Source organism: Hylobates moloch, unplaced genomic scaffold (assembly GCF_009828535.3).
Source record: "Hylobates moloch isolate HMO894 unplaced genomic scaffold, HMol_V3 SCAFFOLD_14, whole genome shotgun sequence".
Lineage (NCBI taxonomy): Eukaryota > Metazoa > Chordata > Mammalia > Primates > Hylobatidae > Hylobates > Hylobates moloch.
Genome location: NW_026652289.1, coordinates 34,262,410 through 34,289,393, shown reverse-complemented (window position 1 = coordinate 34,289,393; position 26,984 = coordinate 34,262,410). Strand labels below are relative to the sequence as shown.

General features: G+C 46.8%; 2 protein-coding genes across 3 annotated transcripts in view; one reads left to right on the top strand and one right to left on the bottom strand.

Annotated features, from left to right (window-relative positions):
* Positions 1-496: 496 nt before the first annotated feature.
* On the bottom strand, positions 497-3,255 carry LOC116482111 (uncharacterized protein C10orf95-like). The gene has a single exon (XM_032175303.2). The coding sequence runs from the start codon at positions 2,646-2,648 to the stop codon at positions 1,896-1,898; it is 753 nt and encodes a 250-aa protein (XP_032031194.1). The 5' UTR covers positions 2,649-3,255; the 3' UTR covers positions 497-1,895.
* Positions 3,256-4,176: 921 nt separating this feature from the next.
* Positions 4,177-26,984, top strand: part of IGF1R (insulin like growth factor 1 receptor) — a 310,252-nt gene continuing 287,444 nt past the window's right edge. For both annotated transcript variants that reach the window (XM_032175300.2, XM_032175299.2), the window contains exon 1: positions 4,177-4,310. In XM_032175300.2, the coding sequence (XP_032031191.1) occupies positions 4,217-4,310 (94 nt within the window). In that variant the 5' untranslated portion in view covers positions 4,177-4,216. The remainder of the gene's footprint in view (positions 4,311-26,984) is intronic.

The window sequence follows — 26,984 nt, the reverse complement described above, 5'->3', positions numbered from 1 at the left end:
ATTCTTTAAAGCAAGGGATTTCTATAAAAAATTTTCTATAACTTTCAAAGTTTTTCTTGCTTTTAAGAGCTTTATCAAAATGGTGTTATGCTGTGTGTGTTTTTGATACTTGTATATTTTTACTCAGTGTGTTTCAAAGATCTGCCCATGTTGTGTGGGGCTGTAGTTTATTCACTTTTGCTGCTAACATTCCTTTCTGCGAATATATCACAATATATTGTATTACTTGATACTTGTCAATTGTTAGTTGTGCTGTTTCTCATATTTGCACTTCATGTATATGATATACATTACATTTTTGGGGGAGTCTGGTACATTTGGCAGAATAATTTGAGATGAAACTGTTATCAAGTAAACAGCGTTTTTAAGAAATGAAAACAAGCAATCAGTTTCTGCTCCAAAAGAGGGAGAATCTATAAGATACCCGGGTAAAATGGTGTAAAATAAAAAGTGTGGTGCATTGTCAATGTGGGTGTAAAGCAAAGACTCCAATTAATTTTTGTCTACAGGATTTTATTTCAAGGTTGAAAAAATAAGTTTGACTTGTGTATGTAGAATATAATCACTGAAGAAATACAAATCACCTCCTTTGTCCATGTGGTCAAGTTAGAGCGTAAAGACAACCCAAATTTTTGTTCTTTTTTTTTTCCTAAATATTAAGCTATATAATGATACATCTCCCACCTCACTGTTTAAAATAACTTAATACGATTGATTTCCTACTACTTCAGGAAAACACAAATATTTTAAAAATTCACAAATAAAAATCATTTTAGTAAAAAAAACACACAAAGACAAATAAATCCTACAACCCCTACAAAAACCTGTATGCATTTAAAAATTCTATATACCTCTTTATGTTCTTGGGGACAAATAAACAGGCATATTTATTACTAATACTAAAAATACATTGGGTAGTATTTGAAGATTTTACATTAGCACTAGCCTTTTAAAAATCAGCTCTAAATTTTTGTCTTACAAGTATGTATTAAAAATTCTGAAATCAAGTATAACGAAATTATATATCAATATTCCTTTGCCTTCAACTCCAGAGTGGATCTGCAGGAATCAAGACCAACCTCATGCAAAGAACTTCCTTAAGAAATATTTAAAAATTAGTAGACTGGACTTTAATTCTTCACGTGTAGTGCCTAATTTTTAAATAATACATTTTCAGTTTAAGATTCTAATAAATTTCTTTCACTGTTAAATCTAAGAACATCCAAAACTGAAACTCTTTATTTACAAATCAAGCTGAATTTCAGTTAAACAAAACCATCCCATCATATGAATAATTTTCTTAGGTAAAACAAGGTTTATTTTCCTTCTATACAACTGACTCTGAATTGAGCTAGAAATTTCCAAGGAGGAAAATGATCTAGGAAACAACTTTAGAAAAAAAGGGCTAAGTTTCCGTTATGATAGCTTTTGACTTGTTTTCAGCTCTTAATTTAAAAAATTATTTACAAACGATGGATACACGTTCTAATGCAGAAGTATTTTAGAATTAGAGAGTAATAAACCTACTACCTTCCTTTACATCAGGTCCCTTCTTACCATCCTGCCCGATTGTTTGAGACAACCACTTCTTATCTCGACAATTCACAACTCTTTTATTAGCTATCTTAAAAAATTTTATTATTGACATCAATTAGCCTGAGTCATGAAACCGAACCACATTAAGGGCGACACATGGTCCAATTACTGTTTGTAAAAGTCCACGTATTTCAAACTCCTCTCTCCTGCCACTGCTGGGCTGTTTCCCTCTTTGAGGACCTGGTCTCCGCAGCATTTATTCATTAGATGGCAGTCCTAGGGAAGTCTCGCTTTGGGGAAACCTCTCCTCCTGCACATTCAAGAAAACCACCGCGGAGACTTAGGGTCGGTACTGGTTTCTAGTCACTTACGTAGCAAACGAAGCAAGAGGAACGTGCCTGGGAGGACCCGAGACAGGTGCGGGTGGGTTTCCGCAGTAGCCGCTGATCCCGAGTGCATGCGGCGTGTTCCCGGGTCGGGACCGCAGCCAAGGGAGGCTTCCCGGCCCCAGCCTCCACCCCCTCCTCGGGGCCCCGGGACCCGGACACGCCCCCCCAGATTCGGAGCCCCGCAGCGTGCACGCGCCCCGGCCGCTCCCCGCAGCCGCCCACGTGGTGGAGCCCTGAGCCGCGCGAGGCCGCGGAGAGCGCTGAGGGCGGGCCGCGGGTCCGGGAGGCCACGCCAGCGCGACCCAGCCGAGTCGGCCCCCAGCCCGGGCCCCCACATTTCCTCCCCCGGAGAGAGGGAGGCGACTCTCCGCGGGCTGCCCTCCCCGGCGACCGCCGCGCCCTCTGGCGGCCGCCGCGGGGACGCGCTCGGGGCACGCGGGGCTGCCTGTCTGGGCCCCCCTTCCGGGGCGCGGGGCCCGCGAGGGGCGGCTGGGTCCTCTCTCCTCGCGCCACTCCAGGCCGAGCCACGCGGGCCGCGCCCTTCTCCCTCCGCTCCCCGCGAGCCCCGAAACTCCGGGCTCCACGGTCGCAACGCCGCGGGCGCCCCAGCCCGGCGTGAAAGTGCCAGGCGTAGTAGCCTGGGGGTGGGGGTCCCCTTTCTCCCAGGTGCGCCCCTTCCGCCACGTTCGGGCTTTCCAGTACGCAGCGAAAAAAATGCCGCATGCACGCACTTATTTGTTTTGCAACAGCTGCAAGAAACAATGAAGCTTTTCAAGAACCTGGGAAACGCGCTTTCCAGCCGCGCTGTTGTTGTTTTCAATGAACCTCTCCCAGCCCCGCACTCCCCGCCCGCCCCTCCCCTCTCCTGCCCACCCCTCCCCTGCCTAGCCTTTCCCTGCCTACCCACCCCTGCCCCGCCGAGACCGGGCCGGCGGCGGGGGCATTGTTTTTGGAGTCGGGCGGGAGGGGAGGGCGCGTGCGGGGTGGCCGGCGCAGTGCGGTGGGGGCGGGAGCCGGTGGGCACGCGCGCGTGTCTGTGTGTGCGCGCGGGAGGCGGCGGGGCGGGAGATGGGGGCGGTGCCTCGCAGTCTCGCGCCCCACGCCCGGGCTCCGCTCCGCACGTCTTGGGGATCCCGGGCTCCGGTTTTTGGCGCGCGCCGGCCTGGGCCGGGCCCTCGGCGCGCCGCTGCTGCGGCGGTGGCCGCTCGAGTGTGCGAGCGGGCGCGTGTGCGCGGCCCCGGGCGCGCGCGCGCGCGAGCCCCCAGTGTGTGGCAGCGGCTGCGGCGGCGCGGCGAGGCTGGGGCTCTTGTTTACCAGCATTAACTCCGCTGAGCGGAAAAAAAAAGGGAAAAAACCCGAGGAGGAGCGAGCGCACCAGGCGAACTCGAGAGAGGCGGGAGAGCGAGAAGGACGCCGCCAGCGAGCCTGCCCGCGGCCGGCGCTCGCAGACCCTCGGCCCCGCTCCCCGGACCCCCCCCGCGCCCTCCACGCCCCTCCCGCGCGGGGGCAGCTCCACGGCGCGCCTCGCCTCGGCTTTGACCTTCAGCGAGCCGGAGCCCCCGCGCAGAGCCGGCGGCGGCGGCGGGCGGGGGCCGGGCGGGGGCCGGCGCGGGGCGGGCGGCGGCGCAGAGCCGGGCGGCGCGGCGGGAGTGCTGAGCGCGGCGCGGCCGGCCCGCCGCTTTGTGTGTGTCCTGGATTTGGGAAGGAGCTCGCAGCGGCGGCGGCGCTGAGGGAGGAGGCGGCGGCGAGCGGCGCCAGGAGGAGGAGGGGGAGCCGCTCATTCATTTTGACTCCGCGTTTCTGCCCCTCGCCGGCCTCGCCTGCGACCCGGACTTCGGGGCGATCTTGCGAACTGCGTCGCGCCCTCCCGCGGCGGAGGCTTGGGCGTCCGGCCGCCTCCCGCGCGGCCAGGGCCGGGCTTGTTTTTCCTCGCTGAGGCAGATTTGGGCTTTGCCCCCTTTCTTTGCAGTTTTCCCCTCTTCCTGCCTCTCCAGGTTTGAAAATGGAGGCCGACGACGCCGACAGCCCGCCCCGGCGCGCCTCGGGTTCCCGACTCCGCCGAGCCCTGGGCCGCTGCTGCCGGCGCTGAGGGTCCGCCCCGCGCCGCCCGCCCCGTCCGCGCACCCGGAGGGCCCCGGCGGCGCCGCCTTCAGAGTATTGTTTCCTTCGCCCTTGTTTTTGGAGGGGGAGCGAAGACTCAGTTTGAGACTTGTTTCCTTTCATTTCCTTTTTTTCTTTTCTTTTCTTTTTTTTTTTTTTGAGAAAGGGGAATTTCGTCCCAAATAAAAGGAATGAAGGCTGGCTCCGGAGGAGGGTCCCCGACCTCGCTGTGGGGGCTCCTGTTTCTCTCCGCCGCGCTCTCGCTCTGGCCGACGAGTGGAGAAAGTGAGTATGTGCCCGCCGCCCGCGGCCACTGCGGGAACTTTTCCTCCGAGGGGCTGCGCCCTGTTTGCGAAACCCGAGTTGCCACCGTCGCAGCTGTCGGGCCCCCGGGCTCGGGAGCGGCGGGGCGGGGCGCGGGGCGGCTCTGCCGGGAGGGAAGCTGCAGCGGACCCGGGATCCGGGCTCGTTCGTCTGGAGCCCCGCGGGCCCTGGCTCCGCGCATCCCCGCGCGGGAGGGACCTGAGGGGCTTTTTTTCTCGCGGTCCTGACAGCCGTGTCCCCCGGCTAGGCACGAGGACTCGGTAGGGAAGTTGGTGCCGGGGCGGGCTCCACGGTTTCCCGGGCCCCGCGACCCCGCACCTCGCCCCTCCCGGGCGCACGAGCCTCTCCGCACACAGCGCTGATCCCCTGAGGCGCGCAGGCAGCGGGGACAGCACCCTGGGTCGCACCGCGTCTCCGCTGCTGGGGCTGACCCGGCAGTGGGGAGCGGGCAGCCGCCCGGCCCGCGGGGTGCGAGTTGCCCTCGAGGGGGGAGGTGCCCTGCGGAGAGGGCCCGAAGCTCCAGGACACGTCTCCAAGCGCCCGGCGCTGCCTCCCGTCGCCCAGCGTGCTTTTGCTCCTCGGGTTCCTGGCCTTGCCCGTCACTTTGGCCCGCTGCTCGTTGGGTTACCTGCCCCTGGCGTCCCGGGGCTGGGCGGTGGCGTAAGGGGAAGCGCTCTCTGGGCAGCCCCCCGGGAAGTGCGAAGCCGGGAGTCTTCCTCAGCTTCTTTTCCGGGGAGCGCCACTGGGCCCCCCAGTTCAGAGGGCTCTGGGATGGTCTCCCAGTTTCTCCCGGGCCGGGGGATGGAGGGGTACTAGGGCCGCATCCGAGTGTGCGTTGGTGGGTGTGTGGTCGGAGCCGACGTGCATTCCGACACACGTGCTCGCAGCGCGGGGTGTAGTCGCCGCCTCACGGGGACACCTAGACGCCCGTCCCTGGCGAGAGGTGTCGTACGCGGTGGTTTCAGGAGCGCCAGGGTCTGCGGCGGGGGGTGGGGGGGGGTGTTTTGCGGGCGCGGAGCCCTGGCCTTGGGTTTGTTGTGGTCGGCGTCGTGTCGCCCTGTCTTCTGCCGCCCCGCACTTCCTTTGTACGTAGTTAATAAGCAGTGTCGCTCCACACTCGCTATCTTTTGCAATCTGATAGCTTTTGTTTTGGTGGTGTCGGGTGGGGGTAGGTAGGGAAGCGCGGGGGATGCAGGGAGTGAGAACTCCCCCCCCCCGGTGTCTACGGTCGGAGGAGGTGGGGGTTTTATTCTTCTCAAAAAGTTGAAAGTGTGGCTTACTGGTACATTCAAGATGGTAGGGTAATTTGAACACGATTAAAAGTTTAAATGTCGCAGCACTGGGACTGGGAACGGTGAGGGCGTGTTGGTGAGTAATGGTTGCCGAGGGTATGCAGGTGGTGCCGATTAACTTTGAAAAAATCACGACTGAGCCTTCGAGAGTGAGGGGGAGAAGTAGGAGGCAGCGGAGGTTGTCTGGCCCCATCACTGGGGCAATTCAGAAAGGCTGTTTCTATAAACAAGTCCTTAAACGTCTCGTAAGAAATGAGTCCACGACGGAACGAGAGCAGATCGTGGTTCGCGTGTTTACCGCCGAGTGGGACGCGGACTGGGGCCGGACCTTCCACGGATCTGGGCTCTCCTGCTCTTTGTTTTCTAAACTTTCAGTGGACTCGATTGGGCGAAAGCCTTCCGGCTCCCTTTACTAAGTCGTTTAGATGGTGGTTGGGGGGGACAAAGGAGGGTTTTTGTCTTTAAAAGATAAGTACGGTTTAGAAGACACGGGAGAAATAATCCGTTTTATTATGGAATGCAGTTGAACTGTATAGCTTCTCTAGTTTTGTGTTTTTAATGTTCTGAAATTCAAAATAGCAGGGATGGCCTTCTCCGACGCAGGAGTCGGGCATTTTAAAATAGGCTGTTTTTCTTTTGGAGCGTTCTTCTTGAAGGATATTCTTTGTGCAAGACGGCGATTTTTGAGAACATGGGAGGGGAGGGGGTGTTTTAATGTATGTTTTTACTCCATGATACCAAAGCTTCCCCCAAGGATCCCTTTACAGTGGTTAGTTCCTTGAAACCTGATGGGTGGTCAGAAGGCACCCCAAATCTCGATTATGGTTTGCTGAAGTCTTGACTGACTCAGTACCTGCCCCTCCCTCCATCTCTGAAATGTGGAGGATTAAAAGCTATGCCTGTGAACGGGCGTTCAGTTTTTAGCCGGGAAGGTGCTAGACCACTTAGCTCTGATAGAAATAAGCTGCTGAGCCCTATCAGGGAGGGTATTCTTTCAGCTGTTGTCTGGTATAGAACTAAAGACAGGGTGTTGGTTCAGTTGCAGGTATTTTGCTGGCGTATTGAGAGAGTAGAGTTTCCTCTTTGAGTGTGATGGCAGTAGAAAGAGTGTTGTTTATCTTAGAAAACTTAGTTTTTGAAGCAGAGGCAGTCATATGGATGTGTTTGTTCTGTATCACCATAATGTGAACAGGGCATCTAAATGAAGGAGGTTGGGAGGTTCTGAGTGATAGCCAGATAATCTGATGGCTATTTTGTTTTTAAAAAGTCAGCATGCACTTTAAATTTATTGTACCCATCTCCTTAAAAGGATTCAGTCATCTTTCTACCCCAGGCATCCTGTTGTCAGAGAAATGTAGGTATGTAAAATGTTGGTGTTTAAAGAAGTTAGTGTTTTATTACCAGAAGGAGAACCCAGAAAAAGAACTTTTGAAAGAACCTAAACAGCAAATTATAGTTTAGATCCTCTAGAGAGACATAGCAAGCAAATGGTGTTTTGTGGAAGGGTGGGGTTTTTGTCAGGATTTGAAATGTGAAAGGTCATATGTTTGATTTGTCAAAAAGATTAGAAAAGTTCAACTCTAAGAAATATGCTAAGGTTGAATAGATGAACCTTAAAAATATCACAAAAAGTGAAAGAAGTCAGTCACAAAAGACCACATATTGTATGATCCAGTTTATGTGAAATGTCCAAAATAAGCAAATCCATAGAGGCAGAAAGTAGATGTAGTGGTTGCCAGGGGCTGGGGGTCGATGGAATGGGGAGTGACTGCTAGTGGGCACAGGGTTTCTTTTTGGGGTGATGAAAATTATTCTAAAATTAGTTTGTGGCGATGGCTGCATAGCTCTGAATATACTTAAAACCATTGGATTACATACTTTAAATTGGGGACTTTAATGGTATGTGAATTATATCTCAAACCCTTTTTTTTTTTTTTTTTTTAAAGAAATGTGCTCAGGTTGAAAATAACTTGTTATGCTACCTTAAATTACATTAAAATTATTACATGTATTTGACAGGCTGATGTCTTTCTTTTTCATTTATGAGTTTTTCAGATCCGTAAGTTGCAGCAATACAACAAACTGATAATTGAAGCTTAGCAACAGGGATTCAATCCCGTAGTAGAAATGGGCAAGCAGGAAAAAAAGAATCTTGGTTCTGTGTAGCTTCAGTTAGGGATTGAGGAGCTGGATTTGAAAAACACAAATGCTGGTAGAAGGCAGATTCTTGACAATAGAAACCTCAACTGAATCTGAAATGATGAGGAGCTGAGTCTGAAGGGCTGTTTGTATTTCCAGTTTTATTATGTTTTCCAACAAAGAAAGAAATTGCTGTTTTAAGATGTTTTAAACACTTATTTTTTGATATGCCATATTGACCACAAGTGGTAGTAAGGACTGAGGATGAAGAGTTCATTTTAATGCGGTATTGTTGTTTCTTTTTTTTGCGGTTTTATTTCTCACATAGTTCCAGGGTCTGAGCAGGAGAAAGAATCTTTAGGATGCAGTAGTTTTAGGATATACTGTTTCAAGTATACAGTGATTTGTATAAAATTAAAATTCCTTACAGAACAAAAGATTTTAAAATGTGGCAAAGGCATTTTTGTTTTGAAACTGTGTGCGTTTATCCGGATTTACCCTGGCCTTTCAATAGGAAAAGACCTAAAGAATAATTGTTGTTTACATTTGCTTTTGGTCTTTGTCTAAGGCTTAGTTTACTTATAAAAATGTTTCCTGCCCTTCCTATTGTTGCAAGATCAGGGCAGTAATGAAAATCAACTGTATCATTTTCACTTGTTGCCTTAGAGTTTTTGCCAAGAGGAACCCTCAAGGGACGGTGGTTTCCTTTTAAATCTGGTTTCATTTGTTTTGTAAGAATGTGCTGTAAGAAGCAACTGAATCCAGCCAGCACTTATTGTGCACCTACTGTATGAAAGCTGACCTTGTGCTTTGCATGAGCCTGCAAAGTCTTGCATGAAACCAACTTTCTTGAAATTCGGATTTTTCAGATTCAGTATAGGATGCAGTTTTCAAGTAGACAGTAGGCAGCATTGTAAAGGTTCTTTTAAAAATATTTCTGTAGACTTAAGACTCTAGTGTTGTTCATGCAGAAGCCTTTACCATACCTTTTTGCCTCATTGATGCTTTCTGTATATTGGGATGTCACTGTAGACCGTGACATATAGGTGAGGTTAACCCATCTTGACTGGCGGCACGCCTTCTTTATAACATTGGATATGGCAATTGTGATTTAAAAACTGCAGTGTTATAGTTGCCTTTTTCCAAAAATTAGAAGTCACAGGTGTGTACATGAACGTTGCATGGCATGTTTTGAGTTGTAAGGAAGATGGAACTTATTTCAGAAGTTTTCTGGATTACATATTGCTTAGTTAGCTTTCTAGAAATCAGGAAGCAGTCATAATTTCAGGGCATTTTATAATTTATAAATAACTTGGTGTTTTTAAAAGCATGAGGGAGTAAGAGTGAGGAGACAAATCCTGGAAGTTTTTGTTTTTTAATTGTAAGGCATACAAGATACATTTCTTTCTAGGTTGTGATTTTCTCCAGTTTGTTTTCAAAACTCATTTAAAAATCAGACCTAGTTCATGGAAGAGGTATTTGCGCCTGTGGGCGAACTTGCTTTGAACTGCTTTTCTTAGCCAACTTATGACAGGTGCTGAGTCCAGGAGATGAGCTCTTCTCAATTGTACTAAATATATAATAGTTGCACACATGCTAGGGATATAGTTTCTTGATTTCCAGTCTGAGATGTTCTGAAGGAAAATTCTGAACACTTTAGAGACAACAAAGTGCCTGATGAATGATGCACTCTGATCCCTCCTGGAAAATGGTGTTTGGCATCAGCTTAGCAAGAGGAAGTTTTCCAGTTATTTGTAAAGATGTGATGTGCCTTTAAGTGGGGATGGGGGAGGGCAGCAGTCCCAGTGTTTGTGGACATTGAGACCTGTTGACATTTGGGAAGCATAACTGAGTTCCACTATTTGAAAAGATTAAAACTTTGATATATGTACACATCCCCTCATGCCTGCACCCCCACCCCCGAGGGTCTGGAAAAGAATTGATTTGTTCTGAGGAAGGAACATATATTTGGTATATAAAATGGTTAGTAAACAAAGGATCTTTAAAACAAGTTAGATTGTTATCTCAAGAGAAGCATACTTCCTCGGCATGATGTTTTCTTTTGTTAAATTGCTTTGGTTTTATTTGACTCAAAGTATTAACAATACCTTTGATTTTGAGACTTTTGGACTTTTGAAGACTAAGTTTTTAAATGGTCATTTTTACTCGTTTGAAAGTCCCAGATACCATCTTTGAAGATTTCTCTCCCTTTTTTTCCACTGATGCCGGCTTTACTTATGTTTTATTAATTTTCAAATCTTAAGGAAAAATTGATATTTCCTTACTTGAACTGAGAAATAGTCGTTTTCCCTCCCTCTTTTCTTCCGCAGTAAATACATGTTGAGTACTTACTGGATGCAGTTCTTTAGGTTTAGAAATTACTTGATACTGTAAAATGTCTTACCATAAGTTTTTAAAGATACCAGTCAAACTATAGATGTTACTGCCATGTTTATTTAAAAAAAAATAAAACTAGTAAGCAAGCTTAAAACTTTTCTTTTTCCTGCCCTGGACTATAGATTTTTTTTCTTTTTTTTTTGAGACAGGGTCTCTGGTCACCTAGGCTGGAATGCAGTGGTATGATCACGGCTTGATTCTGCCTTGACCTCCCAGGCTCCAGTGATCCCCCCAAGTAGCTGGGACTACAGACACACACCACCATGCCTGGCTAATTTTTTGTATTTTTAGTACAGACGAGGTTTTGCTATGTTGCTCAGGTTGGACTCAAGCGACCCACTCACCTCGGCCTCCTGGAGGGCTGGGATCACAGGTGTGAGCCACCGCACCCAGCCTACAAGAATTTTTAAACTCATAGATTGGTCTTCTGTTTTCACTGGACCACAACAGAAAGTAGTTTCTTTTATGGTGAGGGATGAACACCTAACGATTGCAATATAAGTTGTTGGGCCTTGTGTCCATGGAGCTCACTTGGTGGTTGGTGGTCTTGAAGCACTCACATTCTTTGGAGTAGTGGGGCGGCTGGCTAGTCACATGGGGAAGATGTGCACACCTGTGGATGGGGCCATCACACACTGCAGTGATGGCTGGGCCTATCTTACTGCCCACCAGGCTGGGTGCAGCGGCTCACACCTGTAACCCCAGCACTTTGGGAGGCCAAGGTGGGCAGATGACTTGAGGTCAGGAGTTCAAGACCAGCCTGGCCAACATGGTGAACCCTGTTTCTACTAAAAATAACAAAATTAACTGGGCGTGGTGGCCCGTGCCTATAATCCCAGCTACGTGGGAGGCTGAGGCAGGAGAATTGCTGAAACCCAGGAGGCAGAGGTTGCAGTGAGCCAAGATGATGCCACTGCACTCCAGCCTGGGCGACAGAGCAAGACTCCATCACACACACAAAATACGTATATAAAAATAAAATAAACTGCTCACTTGGTAATAGTCTGGAAAACTTTTTTTTTTTTTTTTGCATATTTTAAAGACTTTAGAAACTAATCTTGCTAATCCAGAAAGTTCTTGCGGGGAGGAGTTTGAAACTTTTGAAACTTTGTTTTATCTCACTCCTCAGTCTAAGCCCCCTTAATACCACAGGTATCTGCTTCAGTAAGAGGTACATAATACGAATGCCATTTGTTCAAAATTGTGTGTCTCCATCCATCCATCATCCAAATTCTGTGAGTTTGAAATACATTGTTATTGCTGTTTTGTATACTTTTGTTCAGCCATTTTCTTTTTAACATGGCACTAGCTTTCTCAAACTGGCTTTGGAATTATTTGTCAGTTTAAAAATCAGTACCACTTTAAAAATTACTCTTGACATGGGAGAACAAATATATTTTGATAGTTGTTAGAGCATAAATATTTTATAGAGCATAACTTGAAATTTTTCCTGATACATTTTGAATGCTTTCAGTTTGTCCTCTGCTGTAAAAAATATAGTCGTGGTTAGTCTCTGTAAAGTTGGTTATTGGGAATATATGCTTGATTACATAAATGAGACATCACCAATTTAAGTCAGCCAAAGTTTAGTCAATAGAACTTTAAAGAACAGAAGTCTAATGGTAATTAGGGAGAGATGAATTTATTTATAGGAGTTTTCCCCAAATTCAAAGTGTCTTAGTGACCTTTGATAACTTCCTGGTAAAAGTAGGAAGCATGGAGAGAAATTCCAGGTAGGATCCCATGATCCAATTGACTGGATCAGCTTACAAAGTGTTTTCTAAGTCATTAGCTATTAATTCTGTCTAGATTGTGTCCACATTTATCTGTGTTGTCCTGTATTTATTCTCTTTACCAAATTTCCCTGAGTCTCATTGTAGTGGGATAATACACAAGCCTACAGACTCAGGACTTTAAAGAGAAGCACAGATTGCCACGAAAACAAATGAACCCAGAGACCAGTAGCAGCAGAGGGAGATCTGCTGTTAGGCTTCCCTTAGTTCTGTTGTCTGATTTCTGTGGATAAGGAGTTCACTGCGTATGTTAGGTCACAACATGATATCGTGTAGTCATAGGAACTTTTGTTATGGTAGGCCTTTCTTGGTCAGGTGATACGATTGGGATTTTCTTTCTCACATGCACCTCAGTAAAATTTTCAGCAACAGAGATTGGCTCAGGATGGAATTTGTGGTTCAATTTCAGTTCTGCAGCTTGTCCTTTTCTGGGGAGACTCGTTAATTGAATGTTTCCTTTCGATCTCACTGAGTCACTTGAAATCGCTCAGATTCATCCCTGTTCCTGGCTCCAGCCTGGTCCAGTGCAGACCTGCATTGACTCTGAGTACATGCTGAGTTGGCCTCTGAACCAGTTCCTGTACCATTCCCTTAGTTTGATGGACTTGCCAGCTCCAGATACTCAGAATGTGCCTCTTGTGGTCCTAGAATCAAGTCCAAGGTCCTTAGAATCAAGTAATGAAACAGGTCCTTAGTAATCCTGTGCTGTAGGGATCCACTGTTAGTTCCTGGTACTCCCCAGCGTCTGTGCATTAGCTTGATGGAAAGGGAAGCCGTGCTATGCCTGTCTCCAGGTTTTTGCTTCTGCTGTTTCCATAGCTGAGAATGTTTTTCCTCTTCACTACTCTGCTACTTCTCCTTCCATCCTCAATACTGAATAGCAGAAAGTGCCACTAAATAGCACAGGAAGGTCACCATAGCTTTAGTTTCTCCTTAGCTGCCAATTAGTTCTTTGGTCCTAAAGTTATTAACTTTTCTGAGTCTCAGTAGACATGCGGAGACTTAAAAATATTTGGGGGAGGCATTTCTCCTTTTCTCACTAAACAACAGAATGAAAACATTTTCTAACATCTTTAGAAAACCAAAGTCAGAAAAATTGTGGGGAAATATGTTTTTTAAATTGAAATAATTTCCAAGCTCCAGGTGGATCTGTAAAGTAGGGACAAGATCATAACTTTCAAAAGGCAGCACACTAAGTCAGGTGATTCCTTTCCCCCATTTGCCTTTTCTGTGGTTTGAGTAGGTCAGAGATGCCATCTTTACATTTCCAAGTCAAATTCCTCCTCCTCCTTGAAGGTTTTTGGGATTTCCCTAACTTGTATAGATCTACTTCCCCATTACTCCTTTTGAGTTCACAACCCACGGTTTTGCTGGTTGACAGTGATTTGTTTTGTCTTGTTCCTTGTAATTTTATTAGGACCGTGGAGCCAAAGTGGCTGGTTTGAATCTCAGCTCTTCAGTAGCTAAGCTCTCAGGCAAATAATTTAATCTTCTTGTGCCTCAGTTTCCTCATCTGTGAAATTATAATTTTAGTAGAATCTACTTTAAACATTCATGAAAATCAAACAAATTCGTACACATGTCAAGTGCCTAGAATAGAACCTGGCACCTGGTATTAAGCCCTCGGACTTCAACTGCTACTGTTCTTAGGGATGTGACATCCTTGAACAGAGATGTTCTTTGGATAGAAATATAAAGCTGACTTGATGTTTGATTGCCCTTGCCATTTAAATATGGTATAGAACCTGGCACATAGGTGCTCAATAAATGTATAATAAAACTTTATTTTGCTAAGGTGCTTATTAACAAGATGGCATGTTGCTTATTAAACAGTTGCGATTTTTTTTTCCGGTAAACGCTGGTCATCCCCTGCAGTTTGCCTTGCATTTCAGAGATCTGTTTATTACACTTTCTCCCTTAATGTTGTCATTTGTCAATTTCTGCTCACACCTGAGAGGTGTCCAGTGTGCATTTTGCCCATCTCGCCAATGCATAGGCTCCATCTAGTGGCCAGAAGGGAAATTCAGCCTATTCGGTGACTGAATTAATAGTGCCCCAAGGAGGAAGATAGCGATCCCAACCCACTCTCTGGCTTGCTTCATGGGGGCTAATTGCAAGAAAATGTGGATACTACAGGCTTCTGTAGAAATCACTGGGCTACAGTTTTGGATTAAGGCTACTCTACTGTGTCAGTGCGAGCTGTCCTGAGAGAATTAGGGTCTTCCTAAATGATGCAGACAAGCGTACTGCAACTCCATGGCAGAGCTGTTACACCTAGTGTGTCTTTTACAGTTAGAGTTTTAAGATAATTTCACAGGACTTTAATAAATTTAAAGCTCCAAAATATTTATTTTGAGATTAGAGATTAAAAAAACACTACTGATTTCATTTGGAAAAATACAGCAAGATTTACCTTCCATCGCTCTTATTTAAATAGGTAGTAACACTTTCATTATTCTCTTATCTCTCCCCTTTGGCTATTCTATGTGGTTAAGATGCTTGCCAGCCAGAAATACTCAGAATAAGAATAAATACATCTAGGGTTGGTGTTAGGTCCCACACCATCTGTATTTCGTTAGCTAATTTTATGTATTTTGTTTCATGTTTTATTGATATTTTCAGAATCTTTCTTGCTGAGATTACACAAAATATATAGCTTGTTATTCAGTTTTACATGTCAAAAGCCTTAAACCCGTTTCCCCATGATTGCCTTTTATTATTTTTAATTTGGAAATCTTTGTTTGGCTATCTGAGAGAGAACTTCAGCCTCCCTTCCTCCCAGACATTTTGAACAACTCAGGCTGTACTCATTCGTGTCTCTTTGTCTTGGCAGGTGAAAGCCCCTCTGCTTGGAATAGCAAACAATACTACCAGCTTGCCCTCTGGCAAGCTCCTTTAAGAGTTAGCTGTAATCTCACCCTCTCTCTGGCCTTGATTCTGCATGCAGAATGATTGCACTGACTTGAGCTCTTGTGGTCTCTTGCTATACCTCCTATTTGGGCATCTCCCCCGTACTGCTTTGCCCCACCACTGGGGAGGGGAATGGTACCTTGGTTATCTTTGAATTCCCAGGAGGTGGCCCAGCGCGTGGTGCATAGGAGGAGCTGAAGAAACGGAAGACTTCTTAAAGGGATACTCCCCATTCACTTTGAAGCACTTTTTTGTACAACAAATTTATTTTCATCCAATCATTGTACCTCTGCTAGCCAAAACATTTTATCACACCAGTTACTGCTGCGTGGAACTTGAAAGCAATAAAATTATCTTTAAAATCATTGTTTCATTAGGCTTTTTGCACATTGAGGTGAATAAGAAAATTAGAACTCCTGGAAGGGTAATTTGTGAGTCTGGCCTTGTGTCAAGGTCACCTCATCCCTGTGGATGGAGACTTTGTTCCGTAAGTTCCCTATAGATAAGATGTATTGAATAATTCATTGGCACCGATTTATGTCTGTAGTGTGCTTTTAAACCCTCGTGGAGCTGGGCACCTGAGGAGGAAGCATCTGCAGTCTGGACTCAGCTGCCTGGTGGTCTCCGGAGTGGCCTGGTGCAGAGGGCCAGGGTGGCATCTCAGAAAGTTGGGTGGGTACTTGCACACCTGCTGACCTTGAGTGACAGGGTGGACCTAGGTCATTTCACAGGCCCTTCCAGCCTTCAGATCTCAAGATACTAGGCAGAGAGAGAGATGGAGATTTGAGGGAGATGTAGTTGGAACCAGCAGAATCACCACGTATGGAAGTTGGCTTCTATTTTTTGCATTGTTTTTTTGGTGAGGCCAGTAAACTTTTGCCTCAACTCCTGTGAGGGACAGTAGCAACCTCCCCAACCCTGCCGGTTTTGGTTGCTGGTGAAGGCCTTTGACAGTCTCCTGGTAGGGCCCTTGGAGACGGGTGTGGAGACGGTGAGGCCAGCTCCTTATCTCTGGACAGAAGAAAGTTTACTTGTCTAGGTTGTTGTGAAGGGGACTCCTGAACTTAATGAACACCTTAGAAATTATCCTTAAAGTCTCCTCTTCTGAGGAGTGGGGTGGGATATTTCTTGCAGAAAATGTAAATGTAATCATTTGAAGCTGGAATGTTAATTTTCAAGAGCAGCTTGTAAAAAAGCATCTTGTGAAATTCTCATGTGAATGCTGAACCAGGTGGATGTGAACTTACCTGGACAGCCTGGCCTGCCTTTGTTCTGCTCTTCTCCGTGGGGTTTGCGTATGTGCAGGGCTTCCTTTGAAGCCTCGTCCCCTCAAACAATTCACTGTCTCCCTCTCTCCCATGCATGGAGGCATGTTGGAAAGGGAGCTCCAGGCCTCAGTGTCTCTACCTGTGATTGGAATAACACTGCTCTAGCAGGGATGCCAATGAGAATTAGCAATAGATAATATATCCAAGCTGCCCAACAAACCCGGCAAATAGAAAGTATCCAATAAATGGATGCTTTTCTCTTTTTTTCTCCTCCTCATGGTGGGTGGCCCTAGTGGGCTCTCTCTGGGGCCTCCAGTCCTCCTTCCCCACAACACTGGGGCATTGCTGCCAGTTGAATAGGGCCTTTTTTTCTTTTTTTTTTTTTTTTTTTGAGACAGAGTCTTGCTCTGTTGCCCGGGCTGGAATGCAGTGGTGCAATTTCTGCTCACTGCAACCTCTGCCTTACTGCAACCTCTTCCTCCCAGGTTCAAACAATTCTTGTGGATCAGCTTCCCAAGAAGCTGGGATTACAGGTGTGTGCCACCACGCCTGGCTAATTTTTTTTTTTTTTTCTAGTAGAGACGGGGTTTAGACATGTTGGTCAGGCTGGTCTCAAACTCCTGGCCTCAAGCAATCCACCTACCTCGGCCTCCCATAGTGCTGGGATTACAGATGTGAGCCACTGTGTCTGGCCAAGGAGGGCCTTTTTTTGCACATCTACAGTGAAAGGTTTGAACCTGGAAGTCTGAGTCTCAGGTCAGTCGTTGAAACCACTAAGTGACCACCTTGGTTCTCTGTGCCTGAAGAGAATGGGTTTTTAGGTTAACTAGGCTGACTGGTTCAAGGTCATGTCCTATCTGTGGAGGGGAAGTGGGAGTGGAAGGTGAGTAGTGACAGAGTATGGAACCCTGTTTCTGATATCTAGATTATTTGAGGGCCTCCAGTGGTCTCTGCTCCATGGAAAGCATATGAAAGATATGATTTTTTTTTTTTTTTTCTCGTGGAGCTTGCTGTCTAGCTGGGAAAACTCAACTACTGGTGGAGAGTAACAGACGCTATGAGTTTAGTGCTAAGTTATGGGATGCTGACCAGAGAGAAGTGTGTGGGCTGCAGGCAGTGGGGTCACGGAACTGCAGAATGGCTTGAGAAGCTTTAAGGGGGGTGTCTGACTTTAGTGTGCCCTAAATATTTGACTCTCAAGATCCAAGGAGGCAGCTCCCCAGGAGAGGAAGGGACCATGTGTGGTGTGGGTGGCAGTGTGCACTGATGGAGTGGAGAGGGTGTCAGAATCCGGTGTTTGTGTGGTGGGAAGGAATTGACTGCTGGCAAGAGAATGAGGAGTGCTGAAACCTTTGCACCATTGCAATGGGCCTGCTGAGAAGGGTGTTCTGGGGAGGCTGCTCTGGCCTCTCGATGGAGTTAGGATTGGGGGACAGATAGACACCCCGGTGTGAGCCAGTGATGGTATACATGAGGGAAGCAGTGAGGACAGGCTCAGGGAGGGAAGTGTTGTCTCTAGACCTGAGACCAGGAAGCAGGAATGGACTGGACAGGTTGGCCCAGCTGAGGGAGGTGACTGGTGAGACAGGGGTCCTCGGTGTGAGGGACTGGGTTGCCAGAGGAGCTGTGGGCTGGGGTGGTTTGTCAAGAGAGCGGTCCCAGTTGATGGAGAGGCAGGACCCGCAAAACAGGTTGGCTGCAGGACTGGGGGCAGTAGCACAGAGCAGCTTCCGAGGAGACCTGGCACTTTTAAGGCATGGAATGGAGAGAGCTAGGGGAGCACACCTGCAGTGAGGCAATTCATATAGCAAAGTTCTCCGGAAACTGCAGTGTTTAACTTTTTAAAAAAATAGCTGGATGTTAGAAAAGTGGAGGAACTCTCACCTTTATTAGGGGCATCATGGATACCTGGTAGCGTCAAGGGCTAGAGTTAAAACCCGTGGAGTAATACGCCCTCCTATTGTGTTCCTCTCCTCTAAAAATAAAGGCGAAACTTACAGATGAGCTCTCTTGTTGTTCATTTGTTGGGGCACTGCTTTCTGACTTTTAGAGGAGTCCAGGCTGGAGATGGACCCCTGCCTTTTTCTGAGTTGGGCCTGCTGGGCCCGAGGCTGGTTCTGGACTGGGCCAGGCTGATGCAGTGGCCTTGGGCTTCCCGAGGCTGGGAGAGGGCGGTGGCCCCCGCTACCCTGCAGAGCTGGCCAGCGTGGCAGGGCTCTTTCCAGTCCTTACCATACAAGTGAAGAGGAACAGTTTGTTTAAAGAGGGGTGCCAGCTTCACATCCAGGCCTGGGCTTTGCTGCTGGTGCTTTTGAACTTGTATTGATTTATGTCTGTAAATTGACTGGACACACTGTGGTTCTTGATGAGAAGCAATTGCCATCCTTAGCCCACGATTAGTGCCACTCTCTGGGTGCTGCCTGTTCTGCCACTGTAACTGTTTGTTTTCACTTGACAAATAACATTAAAAAACACAGTAATGCAAGAGACTTCCTGGGAGGATGATATCATTTGGCCTGTGGGCTTTTGTGTTACTTTCCTGCTATTAGGAGAGTGAATTCTGAATTTTCAGTCATGTTCACCTGTTGAAGCAAGTAGCGTTTCAGACGGTCTCTGCTTTTCTCGACTAGAAAGCAGGCCTTCTCCCTTTTCCCCAATCTTGTTTCATGACACCATTCCCTTCTGAGATTAGGGTTAGAGAATTAGAAGTCTACTGATGGGTTGTACCAGGGGCACATCATTTACCCTCTCTGCTCTCCTTTCCTCATCTGTAAAATGGAAGATAATGCCACCCATCAGGTCGAGTGCGGTGGCTCACACCTGTAATCCCAGCACTTTGGGAGGCCGAGGCGAGCGGATCACCTGAAGTCAGGAGTTCGAGACCAGCCTGGCTAACATGATGAAACCCTGTCTCTACTAAAAATATGCAAATTAGCCAGGCATAGTGACATGCACCTGTAATCCCAGCTACTCAGGAGGCTGAGGCAGGAGAATCGCTTGAACCTGGGAGGTGGAGGTTGGAGGTTGCGGTAAGCCAAGATCATGCCACTGCCCTCCAGCCTGGGCAACAGTGAGACTCCATCTTAAAAAAAAAAAAAAAGTGTCACCCATGTTGGAGGATCGTTACCAATACTTCATGAGTGAATACATACACATTTCTTAGAACCTAGGGCTTATAAACACTAGGAGTTAGCTGATACTGTTGTTGCTAAGGATAGAGGAAATACACATGAGAAGTTATTTACTTTCTTTAAAAAAAAAAAAGTACCCTTTGGGTGTGTATTGATTCTGATGTTTTGCTCCTAGCTACATTTGCCGGTCTTTTTTTGACTGCAGAATTAGGAATCAGCTTCATCTTTTCTTTTTTTTTTTTTGGATGGAGTCTCGCTCTGTCGCCCAGGCCGGAGTGTGGTGGTGCGATCTCGGCTCACTGCAAGCTCCACCTACTGGGTTCACGCCATTCTCCTGCCTCAGCCTCCCCAGCAGCTGGGACTACAGGCACACGCTGCCACACTAATTTTTGTATTTTTAGTAGAGACGGGGTTTCACCGTGTTAGCCAGGATGGTCTTGATCTCCTGACCTTGTGATCCGCCCACCTTGGCCTCCCAAAGTGCTGGGATTAAAGGCGTGAGCCACCGAGCCCAGCAGGAACCCAGCTTCATTTTATGTAAAGAGAGTTTGACAAGCGCTCCATTGGGGATAGCAGCACAGCTCCCTCCTTTTCTGTCCCTGTCTCCCTCCCGACTCTGCGTCTGCCTCCGTTTGAAGCATCCTCCTCCAGTATATGGGTCATTTGGATTCCAAGGCCCTTTTGAGAAGGCCATGGTCATGGATCATTCGCGTTATCAGTGTGAACTGTGGATGTCCCTTCGCCCTTCAGTCTCTTCCTTCTTCAGGGAGAGGTAGGTAATTGGGGGTCACGTGGCCTGGAGAAGAGCCTGGTCACGAGCATGAGGGATGTGAGTGGGACTATGTTTCCAGCCAAATTTAGGGCACAGGATCTGAAAAGCACTTAGATTAAGTATCTGCAAAACAAATTAGGGTATTTTAAATTGAAGTGGAGAAACTTGAGAACCTGTGCCCTTTGTGCGTCAATGGCTGCTTGCAAGGATGAGCATCCGCAGCTGGAGCGGCCCCACGGCTGCCAGAGCAGGAGAAGGCTTCAGTCAGGTGGGAGGCCAGCTGCGGTATGTTGCCTGATGCAGGATGGTGAGAGGAGGAGCTGCTCTCTTGCTCTGCTCCCTGGATTGCACAAGGTCTTCCTGAGACCAGAATTCAAGGTTAGTCCTGTTTAGGCAACTCGGTAGATGGACTTGAATGGTCTTGCTAAGAGAATATTGCCTATGGTGGTATTTGCAAGGAAAACAAAAGTGTTTTGAGCCCAGACTAACCAATTTAACAATGCTAGTAAGTAAGGATACTGTTTGCTTTTTGTGATGAGAGGTCTCTTAGGAGGAGGGGTTAATTCTTTTGATTTAAAACTTACTACTTGAGGTGAATAGGCACATGAAAAGATGGTGAAAGTCACTAGTCATTGGTGAAATGTAAGTCAAACCCACAATTGGTACTTCATACCATCATACTCATTAGTGTGGCTATTACCAAAAACACCAGATGATAACAAGCATAGGCCAGGATGTGGAGACATTGGAACCCTTGTACCTTACTGGTGAGACTGTAAGATGGCACAGCCATGGTGGAAGATGATATGGTGCTTCCTCAATAAATTCATCATAGAATTGCCATATGATCCAGCAATTCCACTTTGGGGTATATGCCCAAAAGAAGTGAAAGCAGGGGCTTGAACAGATATTTGTACACTCATGTTCATGGCAGCAAATAATTCAGAATAGCCAAAAAATGAAAGCAACTCAAGTGTCCATCCATAGACGGGTGGATAAACAAAATATGGTCTATCCATACAATGGAATATAATTCAGCCTTAAAAAGGAAGGAAATTCTATGACGTGCTACGGTGTCTGCGAACCTTTCAGACACTATGCGAAGTGAAGCCAGTCACGAAAGGACAGACTGCATGATTCTTACCCTTACATGAGATGTGTAGGGTAGTCACATTCATAGAGACGGAAAGTAGAATGGCGAGGGTGCGGTGAATACAGGCTGGGGGGAGGGAGCAATGAGGAATTGATGTTCAATGGGTACAGAGTTTCAGTTTGGGAACACGTAAAAGTTCTAGAGATGGATGGTTATGGTGGTTGAGCAACATTGGGAATCAGTGTTAGTGAACTGTACACTTAACAAGGGTTAAAATGTTAAATTCTTTGTTGTGTATATTTTACCACAATTTTAAAAAGCTTATTTCTCAATTGTTTATGCGAGTATGTGTGTGGAATAGTTGGGGAGACAAATTCAAGACCAGTCCTTGTCCATGGTGGTCCTAGGTACCACGGGATCACTGCGGGGGAACTGTGAGGTCAGGAGAGGCCTTGGAAAAAAAACGCAGGTTTGAGCTGAGTCAAGTGGAATGGGTCTGTTTTCTATAACAAGGGACAGTATTGCAGATAATTTTTTTCTTTCAAGGAAAGTAAGTCAGGAGTCAAACTCTGATGCCACCGTAGTCACAAATGAAATTTATTGCTCATCAGCCATGTGACGTGTAATTGCTTTTTCATTTTCTTATTTTTCCAGAAGAGAGATTTGTTTAGATGTTTGATTCCCTCACTGATTGTGATTATACTGGAAGTTTTTCATTTGTTTTGACAGCTCAATTTTTTTTATTGTAAATGGACTCCCTCATTACAGAGGGGGGAGCCCTTGAAAGAAAGGGATTGACCTCTGCAGGCAAGAATTTGAGTGTCCTAAAGGTAGAAAAGGGCTAGAGGCTTCGCCTTACAGGTGAGGAAGCGTGGAGGGACGCACTGCTTGAGACCATGGTACGCGTGCTGCGTGTCAAAGGCCAGGTCCGCCTGTCTAGCAGATACTCTCTGGGGCTGCTTTTTTCTGCTTGGTTGTCATCCTTTGGTTTAACCAGGCGCCAGGGTTCAGGCCTGGACCTGCTGGATTCCAAACAAGACTTCGAGGTGGCCGAGCTTGTCTGGCTTCCAGAGGAGCTTTCTCTGTCGCGCCCAGAGGAGTGGCTCACCTTGGTCTGGGACCCGTGGGAGGAAGCCTGGTGCGGGCAGCTGGTCTGTGCCTGGAAGTTGGACTTGCATTTTCTCTGGACCTCCAAAGCAAACCCGAATGACCACTCTCATCCTCTCCTTTTGCTTGTTTGTGTATGTGCTTGTTTTGCCTGGTCATCAGGCAGGAGGTGGTGTCAGATGATGAAAGGTGTTGCTCGTCCCTGGGTTGGTTCTCTTACGGGACTGTATGGATGTCTTAGCTCAGACTGCTCTGACAAGTTACTATAGACTGAGGGCTAAAACCACAGACTTATGTTTCTCACAGTTCTGGAGGCTGGAAGTCTGAGATCAAGGTGCCGACCAAATTCGGTTTCTGTTGAGGGTCCATTTCTTGGCTTGCAGATGACAGATGTCTTGTCATGTGTCCTCACAGGATGGAGAGAGCAAGGGGCTCTGGCCTCTTCCTCTTTATGTAAGGGCATTGTTGCCATTATGGGGGCTCTACCCTCAGGACCTCATCTAAACCTGATTACCTCCCTAAGGCCCCACCTTCAGATACCACTGAAGGTATTTGGGGGTTGGGGCTTCAGTATATGAATTTGAGGGGACACAGTCATGCAGTTCCTAACAGTGGAGCAGTGTGCCATAGTGAAGGGATCTCAAGACCAAGACTCTCTATGGAAGTTCTTGGCCAGGTCTGAGAGTTGGTTACAGATCATTAAAATTTACGTGGAATCCAGTACTTGAAAGTACATGTCTTCAGGATGGCACTGAGCACATTCGCCTCCTTAACCAACTGCCTGAAATGTTTAGTGCATCTTCTGAGCACCCCATTGCTTTCCTTGAAGTGAATGCAGTTTGAGAGGAACTCAATTATGGAGAAATTTTATATGACCCCATTTCTTTCATTTTAGGACAAATAAGTTGCTTATTTTAAACTGCAGGAGCTACATAGAGGAAGTTATACTCCAGGAGAGCTTAAATTTCACTCTTTGAAAACTCTGTTCCATGTAAGTACATTCCTCCTCTCTCCCCTCCTCAGTGAGCACACACCCATCAGATGTGTGGAATTCAATTAAAAGCAGCTCCTCTCGACCCTCCCCGGGGTCTGTTTTGTAAAGCTGACACCAGCATCAGTGAGCTGGAAGGGGCTGCCACAGAAGACAGACTTACTGCTGCGGCCCACTTCAGAGCCCTCAGTAGTACTTTTTCCTCTCCCAGCAAATCCAGGAGGCTGGGAAGGTGATTGTTAATTGTTTATAAGCATTAACTGTTTACCAGTCATACTTAGTATTTTAAATCTGACCCTGCTATTATGTTGTTTTGTTTCTGTTCACAGCTGAGCTTTAAGCTGGGTAGAATTTCGTGATGAGTCACTCCCATGACTGTAAAATCAGTATCGATCAAGCCTTCCTGTTAATCCTATGAGCAGTTTAGAGACAGATGAGACAGGCTTATGGTTTCCACCGGCTTGGCTCCCTGCGTGTGCGGGTTGGGCTTCCTGAGAGCCTGGTTAGCCCCTTTTATCTGCTGCTCTGAAACCTGCGCAAGGGTATTTAGCATGCACCTTGAAGCCTCTGCTGCCTGAAGACAGTGTGCTTAAATGAAGGGTATACAAGCCCATGTGAGGTTTTCTCTTCCCTTTTGTTTCATGAACTCCACCCCAATTACCTTTGAATTTTGCATGCCAGTTATTTTCAGGGAACTAGTGACCCTTTTCTTGCCACCCTGGGCTTTGAGTTGAAGGCCAGTGTGCCACCTTTTCTTTGGCTTCGTTAGAACGTTGCCCCTCAGGGTCATATGTGCTGGCTGCTATGAATTCTTACTGCTTGATGGACAGAGAAAGGTGAGGGTTAGATATCTGGACAGAGCATGACAGGGCGGGACATCCAGTAGGAACATTGGGACCTTTTGCTTCCAGGCTTGGGCAGTGGGTGAGAAACTCTTCCCATTAGGGCAATGGGTGAAACACTGCCTTCCCTCAATCCTCTGGGCAGCCTTGTCAGGTGGGTGTGGAAGCTGAGGTGTGTCTGCCCCAGGCTGTGCAGTCAGCCCCGTGTTCTAGCTTCCCGTGCCGAACCTGGCCCCGGAGGCCGTCTGCCTGGCGAGGCTGCACAAAGCTCGGAGGGGCATTTCTGGTGCTTGGTAGATGCCAGGCCTGCCCCCGGTGCAACTGATAAGAGCATGGGCTGAGAGTGCCGCTTGGATTCGGCTGCAGTGGGCAGCAGAGTGGGGGTGACTGGTGTTGCTTTTACTCTAGAGCAGAGGAGGCAGATGAGGTAGATTGGGGCCCCAGGGATGCTGAGCTGAGCTGGGTAGAGAGAATTTGGTTTTGTAGGATTTGGAGACAGAGACAAATTTGGAGTGTTTGGATGTTCGGGGAGCTGCAGGAGGTATGTGAGGTGTGTAAAATGCAGCCCCTGTTTTAAAAAGAGCTGACGTTGTCTCTTGAGAAGATAAGGTGTGCACAGCCGTGGAATGGAACCAGATGCTTTTATGAGTGAGGACAGAGTGAGCGCACTGGGAAAGAGCTCTGGAATTGGAGGAAGAGATCATTTTGCCCAGAGGGATCTTGGAGGTCTCCTGGAGGAGGGTGCTTAGATGATCAGAAGGATTATGCTAGACTTGATGGCGTGGTCTTGGCATCAGAACTCTAAAAATGTATGTTGGGGCTGGAGAGGAAGGTTTGTTTAAGTTGTAGTGGGGGATGAGGCTGGGGGCAAATCGGGGATGGTTTTCCAGGTCTGTAGAGGCCGGGGTAAGAGGAATGGTTGGTTCTTAAGAGCAAAAAAAAATCCCTTACATGTTGGTTCTCTTATTTGTGCTAAGTTAAATACATGGGAGGCTACTGGTGTTTATGAAATAACCCTGAGCCTTTTTAGGGAGGTAGTAGTGGATGTCTGATGGAAGAGATAGAAGACTGGTCCTAGGGGTTCCGGGTGGCACCTTCCTCTCAGGTCATCACTGTGCTTTTTGCACATTGCAGTTATATTTGACTACATTTGATTATGGCAGATTCACTTAGAAGGACACTGGAAAAAAGCCTCTCAAATTACAACTGACACAGGAAATGACTTTATTTTCTTCTATTTTTTTCTTTGCTTTTCTCCCCCAATCAACATACATTTTTAAACCTGTCATCTCACATGACCTGCCAATAGAATTGATATGTTTAATTTCTGTAGAAAATAATTGGAAATATTTCACAAGCTCCAGTAGCTTGCTGTTGTAGGACCCTTAGGACTTTGGAATGAGAAGTTTTCTATTGAGTTGTCATATTTGGAAGGCTAAAGGTGCCCTCTTTTCCCTCGATGCACATAGTAGACTCCTGTGTGCAGGCATTTGTTTGGTGTCTCACGTTGATGCAAATGCAGCCATGGCAGAGTGAACCCTGCTCTGTTACTGGATCTCCATTTGCTCGAAAGAGAGCAGTGTCCCCCTCCAAATCTGCGTGTCTGAAAGCATTCATGCAGGTTCATTGTGTGGGTCTTTGCATTTTACTTAGACTTAGCAAAAATCAGGTATAGTCTTTCCTGAAAACAAAAGTGACCATTGTTTTTAATCAACTGTAGGGTGTTTGGAGTTGTGAAATATTTAGGGTCCCGAGTCCATTCCAGATTCAACATTGGGAAAGAATGAGAAAGCTGAAGCCTGGGGCAGGCTCTGTCTGCAGAAACCATGGGCTATCACCCCCCTCTCCTTAGCAGCATTGTAAATAAAACTCCATTTGTAAGGAGCATGTCCCAGCTGAGCTTGTAATGATAGGGGCAAGATTTGTGTGGTGGGGGGGGGGGGGCATGGAGCTGGAGACTGGGGCCTTCCTTATTGGTTCATTTATCCTGGCCCTTCTCTTTTCTCTCAAGTCTCAGCTCTTTTAAGATTCAGAAAATAATGCAAAATGCCTAAGATTTCTGAAATTCCTGGCTTCAGAGACTTGACTACATAAAAGAGCCAGGATTTTCAGGCTGGCCATTTCAGGATCAGCCATTTCCCACTTCCTGATTCATAGCTTCCAGGATTTGTAATGCCTGTAGACTTTTTTCTCTCTTGCTTAAAAGCGGCCATTGAAAGAAAAAATAAATAGCAAAATCCCCATCCCAGAAGTTCTACTTCCTGTTGTTGTACTATTGAGCTCTGAAAAATAGCTTTGTAAGTTTAGGCTCTTGTTTGGGCTATTTCAATGGAATTCTTGAGATCTTTTTGTTTGGACAGGCACGTATGAAGGCGGTAAGTTGAAAGAACTGCAGCTTAATCAGCACAGAAATGCAGAGGCTAAAATTTAAGTTCTTTCTTAGCTTTATGGTATGTATATTAATATGATCCAAGCAATAGTGAGTTGCTTAGCCAGGGTGCACAGACATTTTCCACAATGCCAGTTGTTTCCCTCATAATGTTTAATGTTTATTTTTAAAGGACATATTTGGGCACAAGTTTCATTTTTGCCTATAAAAGAATTGGGAATATTTATGATTCTTGCAACAAAGGAGAAGGATCCAAAGTAACCAAGAAAATGATAGACTGGCAGGCTTCACATTTTCCCACAACTCTTCATGAAATAAAATGTAGATAAGGCTGGGTGCCATGGCTCATGCCTGTAATCCCAGCACTTTGGGAGGCCGAGGCGGGCGGATCACCTGTGGTCGGGAGTTTGAGACCAGCCTGGCGAGCATGGCGAAACCCCGTCTCTACTAAAAATACAAAAATTAGCCAGGTGTGGTGGTATGCACCTGTAGTCCCAACCACTCGGGAGGC

Excerpts from the sequence above, each read along its gene's own strand:
- LOC116482111 (XM_032175303.2), bottom strand. The coding sequence starts at position 2,648 with ATGCGGCATTTTTTTCGCTGCGTACTGGAAAGCCCGAACGTGGCGGAA.